Below are 14,856 nucleotides of genomic sequence, written 5' to 3'. Positions count from 1 at the left end.
AGTTGGGAGGCATTACTCAAGGCTGAGGTTATTCAGGTTTGAGTTAATGTTCACGGCGAAGGGGTTTAAGGAACTGGTTCAACAATGGTGAGAGGAGACGACTCTTATTGATTGTGGCGAGTTTGTGGTTTTTAAAAAGCTGTCATGGCTTAGAGAACGTCTAAGGAAACGGGCAAAGCTTAGCTTTGGATCTGTCAAACTCAAAAATTTGAATTTGTTACAAGAAGTGGAGAGTCTGGATATTATTAAGGAGTCTAGGAGTCTTGCACCTTCCGAAGTTGCTCTTGAAAACCATCTTTTGCAATCGTTGGAGTCTATTCATAAATAAGAGGAAATCTATTGGAGGCAAATATCTAGGCTGCAGTGGTTGAAGGAAGGTGATGGTAACACGAAATATTTCCACACGGTGGCGAATGGAAGAAAATGTTGGAATCTGATTCCCGGAATTAGACAAGGTGGGACTTTACTTGTCGACCCTAAAAATATTGGTAGGATTTTTGTTTCTCATTTCTGACAGCAATTCGGCAGTAAACGATCTTCGAGATTCAAAGTGGATCTTTCCATTCTCTTGGCACGCAAACAACCAATGGAACTAAATAATCTAGAGCGACCTTTTACAATGGGCTCGAGATTAAAGACGATGTTTTTAGATTAGGTGGGGACAAAAGCTCCAGGGCCCCGAATGGGTTTCCAATGCACTTTTTTAAACAATTTTGGGAGAAGGTCAAGGAGGACATCTTTAAGCTTTGTGAGGACTTTTATTTTGGCAGGGCTAATCTCGAACGGATTAACTGGGCAAATATTATGCTAATTCCTAAGGTTGAGTCACTTGAAAACCCGGGGGATTACGGGACTCTATCGACCTTTATCAACTCTTCGCTTAAAATAATTTCCAAGTTGATGGATGATTTGGTGGATAGTTCTCAATCTGCCTTCTTGAAGGGTCATTGCATCCTGGATAATGTGGCAATCGCGAGAAGCTTTATTTTTTTAGCATGAAAAGAAGGATCCCCCGGGTACATTTTGAAGGTAGATTTTTGCGAAGCCTTTTGATTTGGTGGATTGGGAATTCTTATTGAACTCCTTGCTCGCTAGGGAGTTTGGGTCTAGGTGGTCGGGTTGGATGGATAATATTCTCTCCTCCACTAAGGCTAATGTGCTAGTTAACGGAGCGCCAAACGGCTATATTCGTTATCGCGGAGGGTTGAGACAGGGAGACCCTCTTTCTCCTTTGTTATTTGTTTTGGTAATGGATGTGCTTAGTACAATGTTTAACCATGCGCTGATTCAAAGATTTTTGGTTAGGGGTGTCGCTCGCCCTTATCGGAGTAGATGCAATCTTCACTGTGCGGATGATCTTCTGGTTATGACTTCGGGTGGCTTAGAGGATCTCAGAATTGTGAAACTTATATTATACCTTTTCGAAGGAATGTTTGGTCTTCATGCAAACTTTTCCAAGACTTGTTTGTACTCGGTCAGTCAGGGGGTTTGGCCGGATGTGGCGACGGCATCAATATTTTATTGCGCGACAGGGATGCTCCCCTGAATGTACTTGGCCTCCCACCTCCTCGAAGGCCACACAAACAAGATTGGGAGTGGATTATCGCTAAAGTGAGACGGCGTCTGTCTGCGTGGAAGAGTAGGCATCTCTCGATCGGTCGATTGACATTAGTGAACTCTGTGCTTTATGCAATTCCCACATATTGGATGTCGATTTTCAAATTACCTACTTGGGTCATTAAAGCTATTGATCGTGTCAAAAGGAATTTTTTGTGGTCGGGGCTTGACATTGAAAATACGGGTTGTAGACTTGTGTGTTGGAAAACTTTGTGCCGCCCTAGGGATCAAGGTGGTTGGGGGATCCTTGACTTACATAATTTTAATCATGCACCTTTGGGGAAGTGGTGGTGGAAGTTCTCAAACGACCCAAAATGGGGAGGGGCTGAGGTTATTCAATTTAACTATGGCAATGTGAATTGGAATTTGTTCCCCATTGTTCACGGGCGGATGTCATTCTTCTGGAAAGGAGTTTTGGGCGTTCTCCCTACTTTAAGATGTTGCATTATGAGTGAAATCTACTCGAGAGAGGAAACCCTTTTCTAGAAAGATCGTTGGCTCAATGGTAGGGCGCCGATGAACGTCTGGCCGGAGCTTTTTAGGGGATGCGGTCATCATGACGCAACTTTTAATATGATGGGTCACATACTAGAAAAGCATCCCTTCTGTAAGGATGCGGATGTCGCTCTTAGCCGGGACCGACTGAGGACTTGTCGACGTGAGGAGAAGGACAAAATAAGATGGGCACTTAACGGTAACGGTGTTTTCTCGGTGAAATCTTTTTACAACTTCTCAAACGATGGTTGTTTGAGGTGCGATATAGAATAAGATTCTATCGTTAAAAAATTTGGAGCTTAGCCGTTGCAACAAGCTACTGACGGCCACATGTGTGTTTTGTCATGCTGGGGTTGAGTAGGTTGATCCTATGTTCCTTCATTGCTCGTTTGCTCGGGAGGTGTGGGACAACTTCTGTAGGATGTTGTCTTTACCTGAGCCTCTGAGATCTATGAGAAGTATTTGGGTTGAATGGAGGAGCTCCGTGAGGCCGGCTTCTAGGATCTTGGTGGATTTAGTAATCAAGGCGTTAGTGTGGAATATTTAGCTTGCTCGGAATGATAGAATTTTTAATGCTAAAACACTTCCTGCTCAATGTGTTGTTCTGAGTATTAATTGTATGCTGCTCTCGTGGTTTGATGCTCTTGCCAATAGCGCCAAGGTTAAACTTGAAGATTCCATGGCTACTGTTAGGCGCAACCTTGAGTTTCTTGGTTCGAGGGGCACGCGACTGCCAAGGAGGATGTTGCTACTGAGGAGGCACCTGATCTGGCTACGGGATAGTCTTTGTTTTATGTATGGTCTGGAGGATGGCCTTGTGTCCTCAGGGGGTCAGTTTTTGGTAGCCCTTGTACCATTTCTTGTGGTGTGAGCAGTTTTGTCGCCTTGGTTGTGGTTGTTTTGTACTGTGTTTGCTCTTTTCAGTTTATTTGAAGTGGTTTATCGACCTTTTTAAAAAAAAATAAAAATAAAATTAATTGTTAATCTGCACATTTTGAATTGGGGACGAAGAGTTTGGATTGCCAGCCTACACCCACAACATTTAACCAATTATCATTATTTTTTTTAAAAGAGTCTTGAACTCGAGACCTATTGATTGTCTCATCTTCATTTTTCACAATAAAATCAGGTACTATTGCATAATAAATATCATTTGTTTGCGTTTAACCTACTTGATCATAAATTCTTAGTTTCCTCAAAGAGTTTTATATTTGCTTTTAAAATGTGAGGAGGTGTTGAGACCTCCTCACATCATTTGCTAAAAGTGCCAGTTTACCTCCTGGTTATTTTTTTAACCATTTCCATCCCTCCTCATTCTTTCATATGGGGTTCAATTTTTTCTTCTAAGAAAAAAATTTCACTCCATTTTTTAATATTTAAATATATTTTTTATTTTTAATAATAAATAATTTTTTTACTTACTCTTCTCCTTTCCAAGATAATTAGACATTGTATAATATATTATTTATAATTTTTTAACAAACGATGATAAGCCAAATGTCAAGGGTGTCGTGGGCTTTTTTTAATTATAACACATGTCTTTATCTCATCATCGAATCGTCCCATCTATTTTTTCTCTTGGTTTTTATCGTCCCCTCTCATTTCTGAAATACTCCCAACTAGTATCTCTATTTTCAAAAATGGACCCACTTAGGTCATTTTCAAGCACAAAAGGGACTAAATGAGCTCATTTTAAAAAATAAAGAGATTATTTGTGAGCATTTTTAAGTAAAAGGACCAAAAAAAATAAGGGGAGAAAAGTAGAGGAACCAATTTAGATATTATACCAAGATGTCATTTATTTATGCAGTAGACCCAAATACTAATACACCAAGATATCATTTGCTTGTTTATAAGCTATGTAACATAAATTACTATAGCTTATGTTAACTCGCCCAGATATATATGTAAATATATGATGTGTAGACAAATTGAACAAGTTCCAATCTATTTCTTTGGTTCCATAGCATTTTGTGCTCGCCCTCAAACCATTTATTATCTTCAAGTTTTATTATTGATTAAATTTAAATAATAATAATAATAATAATAATAATAATAATAATAATAATATATTGGTAATTCATGAAACAGATGATGGTCTCATTTTTTGACGCATGGGAGCATGTAAATGCATCTATTCAAACTCCATTAGAGGTCTATGACCACATTAACTTGTTGTATTTTAATTGTAAAATAATAAAATAAATAAATAAATAGATATATTGTGTTTTTATTTTAATTTTTTTTATTGTTTTTATATATTTATATATGTTTTTTTTTGTTTTTATTATTTGTATATAATATTATTTGTTATTATTTAATTAAATTTATCTGATAATATTAGTGTTTGGTTAGTTTTTTTTTTTTTAAGTAATTTTTATTTTTTTAAAAATTTATTTTTATAATTCGCATAATATTAATTTTAATAATTTATTTTTTAATTGTTTTCTATTACTTTTCATATATATATATATATATATATATATATATATATATATATATATATATATATATATATATATATATATATAGAGATAAAGACATGATTTCTTGATTTTTAATTTTGAAACAATAAAATAAATAAATCGATAGTGTTTTTACTTAATTTTTAATCTTTTTATATATATTTGAATTTTTGTTATTGTTTATATATTATATTATTTCTTATTATTTTAATAAATTTAATTAATAATATTAGTGTTGGTTAGTTCTTCCTTTTTCTTAAGTGATTTTAGTTTTTTAAATTTATTTTTAATAATTCACATCATTAGATGAAACCAGTAGTATAAGCACAAGTGTTTATGCTAGTAATAATAATTTTTAAAAATAAGATAAACAGTGATAATGGAAATAGTCTCTTGAAGGCTTGAAGCTAAAGTTTCTTCATAAGTCTTAGGAGTTGGATCCTCTTCCATATTTAATTGAATAAAAATATTATTTAACATTAAATAACTAATAAAACTAAATAACTAAGAAAATTATTTAGGTTTATTTAGATAATTAAACAAAACTAAATAGCTAATAAAGGTAAGATAATTACAAAATCCTAAGATAATTTAAAATCCTAAAATCATTAGACACTACGCTGCGTCATTCACCTCCACTCGCGAGAAACTCGACCTCGAGTTTTAAACTTGGCAATTAAGCTTGTGATTGGAAACCATCACCATTCCAAAATTTTAATTTCTTGATTTTGAAAATTTTCCATTTAGTAGCATTCTTTTGCTCCCTCTTCGAAAATAACCACATCCTTAGCTTGGATTCTTTGAGATGCTCCGAGAAATCCTTCTTTGGTCTTCTTTTTTTCATCAACACTTTTTCAATCAACTTTTTCATTTTTTTTCCTCAGTTTTAAAAAGCTTCCTTAATTATCTTTTCACAATTTCCATCATCAATAATAGTATTAAACACCTTATTTTTAATCAACTGATGACTTTTGGGAGTTGGCATTATCTACCTTAAAAGATAAACTTGCCTCTGCTTCATATTCGTCTTTTTCATCACCATCTGGCTCACAAATAATCTCTTCAGTCTTCTCTACATTGTTCACAGTCTTCCTCAAGGAACATTCGTTTGACTTGTGTCCCAGTTGATTACATTTGAAACACTTTCCCACAGTAGATTTGGCATATGGATTTTCTATTCTTCTTATGCCTTTATCCTTCCCTTTTTTATCTACCGTCTCTACTGCCTTGTTTCATCTATATTGGTTTTTGTTCTTATCGCTACGATCTTCAAACTCTTCTTTGGACTCTACGGCTTTATAATCTTCACGGTTCTTCAATCTTGTTCTTGTTGCATTAACTTTGCCTTTAGGGCCATATTCTTTACCTCAAATAAGGTTCGGATAACATGTACACCGATTCTGTCTCTAAGTGCTGGCCTCAACCCCTTTAAATACCTTGCAACCTGCTGCCCTTCTGACTCAAGGAGGTTGTTTATCTCAGCTAGTCTCATTTATTCTGCAGTGTATTCATGAATAGACCGACTGCCCTGTTGACAATGTTGAAACAGGATATGCTCAAAATGTGGAGGTAGAAACTCCCTCTTTAATAAATATTTCATCTTGTACTAAGTTCGTACAGGACCTTTACCTTCTCGTTCTCTTTGGATTGAATCCGTTCCTACCATGCAGATGCTCCCCCTTTCAAACGGCATGCTACCAATCGAACCCATTTCTCTGAAGGGGTCTCCATGTAGTCAAAGAATCTGTCAATTTTTCTAATCCAATAAAAAATTCTTTTATATATGACCAAGCTTCTATTGAAAGACGGGATACCCACCTTTAACCAAAAATCTCCAACATCCCTTTCAATAGGCCCATAATTATTTCTCACCCTTTGGCTTTTATATGGTTAATGTCGTCAGAACCAATTTGGTTCAAATCATCTTCTTCCTCTGAATCTTCATCATAGACATATTGTCTATGAATAGGGGCATGACGATATCTGTCAATAAGAACACCACTAGCCAACTCCACCCCTGGCCTTCTATTGTCATTTCGTCTCCCATGTGATCAATCTGTAGAGCATCCAAATGATTGGCAAATTTCTTCAAAGTGCTCATCAAAATGCCGAAATCTGAGATTCATCCGTTGCTCCAAACTCCAATCGTTACAACGCTTCATCCCCTAGAGGGGCTCTAGCCTTCTGATCACCATCACGAAGACCATCATCGCCACCACCAGTTGACATTCTCTCTCTAATACCACCTAGCCAGCGGATACCCAGTTCTAATCCAAGAATTCACACTCAAAATAGAATAGATAAGAAAATTAATTTCAATTCATTGATCCCCTTTCACAAACCCTAAAACAAGTTATTATAGAGGTCTAGATTAAGGACAAAATAGTAAATTAAACTAAAATAATTAAAAAATACTAGATAATTAAATAAAACTAAATAACTAATAAAGCTAAGATAATTACAAAATATTAAGATAATTTAAAATCCTAAAATCATTGGACACCATGCTGCGTCACTTGAAGGCTTCAAGCTAAAGCTTCTTCATAAGTCTTAGGAGTTGGATCGTCTTCCATATTAGTTATGGATCGGCTTCAAGCTAAAGCTCCATTCGTCACAACGCTTTCATCCCCTAGAGGGGCTCTAGCCTTCTGATCACCATCACGAAGACCATCATCGTCGCCACCAGTTGACATCCTCTCTCTAATACCACCTGGCCAGCGGATACCCAGTTCTAATCCAAGAATTCAAACTCAAAATAAAATAAACAAGAAAATTAATTTCAATTCATTGATCCCCTTTCACAAACCCTAAAACAAGTTATTATAGAGGTCTAGATTAAGGACAAAATAGTAAATTAAACTAAAATAATTAAAAAAAATACTAGATAATTATATAAAACTAAATAACTAATAAAGATAAGATAATTACAAAATATTAAGATAATTTAAAATCCTAAAATCATTGGGCACCATGCTGCGTCACTTGAAGGCTTCAAACTAAAGCTTCTTCATAAGTCTTAGGAGTTGGATCGTCTTCCATATTTAATAAAATAAGAATATTATTTGTTATTTCATTCCTTATTCATTCAACCAAAAAGACTAAAACAGAATCGGAATGGACCTGACGAACCGGGTTCAACCGAAACCGGGCTTATAATCGATTCGATTAACCTTAGAAACCAGATTTTGAAAAAGTAAGGTTGAATCAGTTACGTAGCTAGTCGTATTGGTGAACCTGCATGGTCATCAACCCGGGTTTGCATTTTTTTTTTAAATTTAACTTTATAATAATAGATTAATATTAACAATAATATAAAAAATATGGAGGGCTAAAGTGTAAAGTCAAAATTATAAACTTTAAAAATCATGTTTTTATTTTATTTATGATTCAATATTTGAATTTTTTTTAATCGTCTATAATTAAACTATAATTTATTTTTTAATAAAATTATTGATCATAGTTCAATTCGGTTCAGCTCGGTTGAACCCCTCGAGCCCTGACTTTTTTTCGGTTCAAAGCCCGGTCCAGTTCTAAAATCTTGCTCTTTAGAGCCCGTGGTCTTAATTTGGTCCATGTAGGATCTATTACATTGTAAAAATCTAGACAACTTCATACACAAAGATAGTTTTAATTTGATTTTTTACTATTCTATAATTAATATTGGGAAGTTTTGTTATTTTTAAAGGAACTCTATTATGCACATGGCGGCAAGTAATTAGCAATGCCTCTCCCAACGATTAAAGGGTAGAGTAGAACTTAACGACATTCCATTCACTCTATTACGCTGCAAAGCCTGAATATTTTTATATTATTTTAAGTAAGTTTCCACGATGCTTCCTATTCATCGATACGGGTGTAATCGATCGAGTTCGAGCCGAGCAGTAATAAGCTCGAGCTCGAGCTCGACTGAAAATTCGGTACTCGATACTCTGCTCGAGCTCGATCGAGTATTTATTTTATAGCTCGAGCTCAACTCGGTACATAAATCGAGCTACTCGAGCTCGCTCGATTAATCTCGAAAAAGCTGAAAATAACCATAAACATTATGCTCGAGCTCAAGCTTGACTCGAGCTCGAAAGTTTTTCCCCTTGATTTTTATCAAATAAATCTAATATTATATATATACATACATGCTCGATTAGGCTCGCGAGCACTCGAGCCAAGTATCATAATACTCGAACTCGGCTCGCTCGACTACTCGAGCTACTCGAGCTCGAGCTCGGCTCGACTATGACCGAGCCGAGTTCGAGTTTTCACCGAGTCGAGCCCGAGTAGCTTGCGAGTAGAGGTGTATCATTTACACCCCTATTCATCGATGGTTGTGTCTTGTGTGACTACCACTGGAGTGGCTTCAAACTTTGAATGTTATCCAAATAAATAAAAGGTCTGCATAATTTCTCATAAAACATGTAATCCAACGTATATATCATGGCAACTTTCAAGTCCACATCAAGTTTTTGAGTGGATGATGATGATGCAAATAGACAAGCTTTCGACAAGCTTTCATCATTTCATGCAACCAAAGACTGCGCGGCGTTCACATTTATAACAATTTAAAGTGTTGAAATAAATTCTGCTGATAAATTTGGAAGTTAAAATTAAGATTTTAAAGTTTTAGGGTCAAACAATAACAATCACCTAAAATACAGGGTTCTGGTGTCTTTAATGTTAGAAATGGGCTGGGGTCAACAACACCCACATTCAGTGAATCACCCAAATTTGAGAGAGAACATATCTTTCTCAAAGAGTTTAGTCACACATGGGATAGAAAGGGAAAGTCCCATGCACTTTTATATTTTTTATGTCTTACTCTTTTGATTTAGTATTTAAACATCATCACGCTAAATAACCACACGCGAAACCCGACATGTTGTGTGTATGCCCTGTTAGTTCATTCGTTTATAAATTAAAAGAATGAAACAATATAACGGAACGATGCAGTGCGTGCTCTCTGTTGGGAATGACTATGCTCATCTGTTATGATTCATTTTCAAATTTTAGTTACACGTTTTTTTTATAACAACTCGATATTTTTCTGTTTTAAATTGCAATATTCAGATTTTAAATAAAAGATAAGATAAGCTTTGGGTTTTAAATAAGACATGGAACTTTTTCTTCCCTAGGGGTTTTTCTTTTTTCTTTAGCCTTTGCCTTCTGGGTAATTGGTGTTATTCCAACTCTTTCCTACGAGTGTATGTGTGTGAAACGACGATCTCGATTGCAGGGTAGTGGTATCCACGGCACAGCTTTCGATTTTTCCAACAATGCGAAAGCGAAATCTAACTTCAATTATGGTTGTACCAACCACAAAGGCCCTTCTCGGCCTGTCAAAATTGGAGCCCCTCGACGGCACCAATTACCGTAGATGGTTGCAGAAATTGCTCACCTTTCTTTGAGCAACTGGAGGTTGATTACGTCCTCTTCACTGACCACCACGATGACCAACTGGATACCATCTCCATCCCGGTTACGTTTGTTGCTACACCACCAACTGACCAAACCAAGAAGGCAGATGGGGACACTAGTGCTCAGTTTGAGAAGGACAACAAGACTATTTGCAGCCACCTCTTGAACCACATGACCGACCCTCTTTTCAACTTGTTTGGCAACCAAAGGTACGCTAAAGCTATCTGGTATACCTTGAAACTAGGTATGGTGCAGATGATGCAGGCAGGAAGAAGTATGTTTTCGGAAAGTGGCTGCAATTCCAGATGGTGGACGGAAAATCTATGATGGACCAAGTACATGAGTACAAAAACTTGGTGGTGAATGTCTTATCTATGATGGACGGGAAATTTATGGTGGTGAACGTCCTATCTATGATGGCGAACCATCTTTTTTTTAATTGTCAAAATAACACTATTTAAAATATATTCTACCAAACTAACCATAAAACCATCACATCAACCCCCATCTCATCACCCATGTGTTTTTAAAATATAAAATATTAGATCCTTTTTCAAAAACACCCTTTATTAAAAAAAATTACAAATAAAAAATATTTTTATTTTTTTAAACCAATTTTCTTAAGTTATTATTATTATTATTATTATTATAAAAATCAAAAATAAAATAATTTTTTAACAGGATTTATTTTAAAAGATATATTATTTTAAAAATATATTATTATTTTAAAAAAATACCCAATTAAGTTGTTAGGACAATCTTACTGCAAATGTGTAATATTTTTTTCCCAATTATGCCCCACTTATTTAATCTAATTCTTTATTACATTCACTATCAAAACCCATAGTTTTTATTTTATTAATTATTTTTGATATTATAATTTAATTATTTATTTATCAAAATACTTTAAATTAAGTTGTTCAAATTTTTATATATGAGTGTATTTTGGTAAATACAAAGTTATTTTAAAAAATTTTAAAAAATAATTTTGGATATTATGATTTAATTATTTATTTATTAAATACTTTAAGTTAAGTTTTTCAAATTTTTATATATAGGGGTATCTTGGTAAATACAAAGGTATTTTAAAATTTGTAAAAAAAAATAATTTTTGATATTATAATTTAATTATTTATTTATATTAATACTTTGAATTAAGTTTTTCAAATTTTTATATATAGGGGTATTTTGGTAAATACAAAGGTATTTTAAAAATTGTAAATTTTTTTGGATATTAAAATTTAATTATTTATTTATATAAATACTTTAAATTAAAGTTTTCAAAATTTTATATATAAGGGTATTTTGGTAAATACAAAGGTATTTTAAAAAATTGTGAAAAAAATAATTTTTGATATTATAACTTAATTATTTATTTATCTAAATACTTTAAATTATATTTTTCAAAATTTTATATATAGGGGTATTTTGGTAAATTTGGTATATTACTGAGGTGATTACTATTACTAACCAAATATAGTAATGAAAGATTACTAATAAATTCTCAACCAAACATGGTAATATATCACATTACCATAATATTCTCGGGCATATCACAATCCTGATCTCATTACCATAGTAATATATCATTACTGTGAACTAAACAACCCCTAAAAGAATCTTCCTATATTTTTTTTATGCTTTTTAAATAAATATTTGTAATGCTCAAAACTCAAAACACAACATAAATAAAAAAAATGAGATGATAAAATCAATTGTCAAACGTTGAAATTTATGGCACTACAAATCAAATTAAAAGGTTTTATTCTACAGTTTTAATAAATTTGAAAACTGAATATCAGAATATCCAAGAAGATAAGTACTAAACTAAATTTTAAAAGATCTAACATGGTCTTTGAAATACTTAAAGAACAAAAAGCTTAAATATTTTATATTATTTAAAGCAAGTTTCCAGCATGCTTCTTCTTCCAATACCTTCAAGCTCAAGCTTTGAATTTATTTATTTTTACATAAAAAGTAAATATATGAAAAGGCTAATAATTGGTTGATAAAAGGTCCTAGAATTTCTCATATTTAAGTAGTCCAAAAGATCACGGCAGCTTTCAGATCCACATAAATTTTTAGGGGGGGTTCATGCAATATGGACTGGTGACGTCACATATATGACGTTTTAAAGTATTGAAATAAATACTGCTGTCAAATTTAGAAGTTAAAATTAACAATTTTATAGCTTTTTAGGACCAAACAATAGCAATCACCGCAAAGAGCTTACGACTCAGTAGTAAGTAGGGGTGTAAACAAGACGAGCTGAGTCAAATATCATCATGTTCAAACTTGGCTTGTTTATATTATTCAAAGGAACTTGAGCGCTTTCTTAATATGTTTTGTATGCTCAAGCTCGGCTCAATGAAAAGCTCGAGTAACTCGAGCTTAGCTTGTAAAACCTTTTTATGTTGGTTGGTATGCGGACTTGTAAAAATTTGGGTAGCTCGTTGTAAAGCTCGACACATAATTTAAATATAGCTAATTTAATATATATATATATATATATATATAAAAGCTCATTTAGGCTCACGAGTCTCACGACCTGAGTAATTTTGAGCTCGAGCTCAGTTCGCCAAAGTAAATGAGTAGCTCGAGCTTTATCTCGGCTTGTGAAAAAAATCGAATCAAATTCGAGCATGGATTAAATTAATCTCAAGTGGCTAATGAGTAACTCGACTCATTTACACCCCCTTATAGTAAGGCCTCACTTGCTTAAGATCAAGATAATAAAAATTTTATTGTTAAAATTTTCTTAACAGTATATTGGTGGTAATGGTCCCTCAAATTAGGGTGTAAAGTTGAATGTTCTATGTTTTTTTTTTTACTCTATGCATTCCCAACTGTGTGGCTTGTTTACTTTGTAAATTAAAAAAAAATAGCAATCACCAAAAAAAAAAATTGTAAGGCCTTGGTGCTTTAATCCTAATTTTTATCAATTTTAAAAAAATAATAATATATTATAATTTTTATTTATTAAAATATTATTAAATTTTAAAATTTCATTTGAAAGCAATGGAATATAAATAAATAAATAAATACATGATGGAAAGATGGAGGTGCGATTCCTTACTTTTTCTCTGTGGAATGTGACGACGAGCGAAGCCAATCCATCCCTACCGATGGCTCCGACTTCTCGTCATCGCCGTCACCGCTGTGTTCCTCGAGCCGGCTCAGGATCGCGATGGTGAGCTTCTCCTCGGAGTGCAAGGCCTCATCACGGAGATCGTTCAAGGGGGTGGCGGAGGTGATGGCTGGGAACAAGCAGGCTTATGCTGGTCGTGTGGGCTATGACTGTTAGTATAGTATGTGTGAATAGTTTACTCCCACATCGGTTAAAGAGAAGAACGGGCATATATTTATATAATGCAAGATAATAAATAAATTAAATAATTGAATTTGAGAAAAGTGCAAGTAGGCCCTCCAATATATATATATATATATTTATTATTATAATTATATATTTATTTATTTAATCTATGAATGGGCACTTGGGCACTTGGGGCATCTTGGGTTGAATTAAGATTTATTATTATTATTATTATTTAACGAAGAGATGCCAGTCGTTTTCTCTAACAGAAAAAATCCAACCGTTGTTCACACCTCTTCACCTTCTTTAAATATAGAAAAGTTCTCAAAGAAGATTATTACTTTTCTGCAAAGTTTGATCTTGAGATTTTGTTGTATCCTGAGGGAATTGTTGCGAAACCTAGTGCAGACCTGAGGGCGATAAATTTCTAAAAGACAGTGTTCTACACGCCTCAAAATCCACTAAATTCTTCTTCAATCTCTGTTTTCTCTAACAATTTTTAGGAATTTATATACTGTTTGTTTTTACAATGGAGAAACACCCCGAAACTTCCTTCAAGGTGATGAACCAAGATTTCATGAAGCTTGATCGTTTTGATGGCACCAATTATACTCGTTGGAAGGACAAGATGATGTTCTTTCTCACTGCTTTGAAGATTTGGTACGTGCTTGATCCAAGTCTGCCAAAAGTTCTAGTCGCTACTCCTGTTGAATCTGCAGAAGCTAAGGAAGAACGTGTCAAGCATCAAGAAGATGAGTTGCTGTGTCGTGGTCACATTCTAAACACTCTTTCAGACCGTCTGTATTATCTCTTCACTTTTGTTCAATCACCAAGAGAAATCTGGAAAGCTTTGGAATTCAAGTACAACACTGAGAAACAAGGAGCAGATAAGTTCATTACTATGAAATTCCTTGAGTTTATCATGTTCGATCATGTTTCTGTATTGGATCAAGTGCATGAACTACAAATCCTAGTCTCTAAATTGAAGGACTTGAATATTGAAGTCAGTGAAGCATTACAAGTTAGGGTTGTCATAGCCAAACTTCCTCCAAGTTGGAATGATTACAGAAAGAAATTGTTACATTCTTCTGAAAGTTTCTCTCTAGAACAACTACACAAGCATCTCAGAATTGAAGAAGAAACTAGCATTCGAGATGGAAAGAGACTTGGAAAAGAATCTGACTCCAATGTGAATTTCATTGATGTGAACAAGTCCAACAGATTTGGAAAGAAGAGAAAATTCGTGGATGTTAATTCAAGCACAGACAATATTGGTTCCAAAAAGAACAAGACATGTTTCATTGTAAGAGGAAAGGACATTTCAAGAAGGAGTGCAGGTTTTGGAAGAAAATGAAGAAGGATCATGTTGTTGCTAGTTCAAACAACAAAGTTAGCATTGTTGAAGAACAAGTAAAAGACCTTGTGGCTATGGTTTCGAATTTACAAATCTCTACGATAACATAAGTTAATATGGCTGCGTTTTCAAACACCAATGGCTGGTGGTATGATTCTGGAGCAACCATTCACATTTGTAATGATAAGAATCAGTTCAAGGACTAC

At 34.1% G+C, this 14,856-nt stretch overlaps 1 protein-coding gene across 1 annotated transcript; it reads left to right on the top strand.

The window, feature by feature from the left end:
• The first annotated feature begins 13,825 nt into the window (after nt 1–13,825).
• Nucleotides 13,826–14,650, top strand: LOC120273268. The gene has a single exon (XM_039279898.1). The coding sequence runs from the start codon at nt 13,826–13,828 to the stop codon at nt 14,648–14,650; it is 825 nt and encodes a 274-aa protein (XP_039135832.1).
• The last annotated feature ends 206 nt before the right edge of the window (nt 14,651–14,856 follow it).

This window comes from Dioscorea cayenensis, chromosome 2 (genome assembly GCF_009730915.1).
Source record: "Dioscorea cayenensis subsp. rotundata cultivar TDr96_F1 chromosome 2, TDr96_F1_v2_PseudoChromosome.rev07_lg8_w22 25.fasta, whole genome shotgun sequence".
Lineage (NCBI taxonomy): Eukaryota > Viridiplantae > Streptophyta > Magnoliopsida > Dioscoreales > Dioscoreaceae > Dioscorea > Dioscorea cayenensis.
Note: the sequence above shows the minus strand (reverse complement) of the source record. Positions and strands in the feature narration are given on the sequence as shown.

Coding starts and splice junctions, on each gene's coding strand:
- LOC120273268 (XM_039279898.1), top strand. CDS start 13,826: ATGGAGAAACACCCCGAAACTTCCTTCAAGGTGATGAACCAAGATTTC.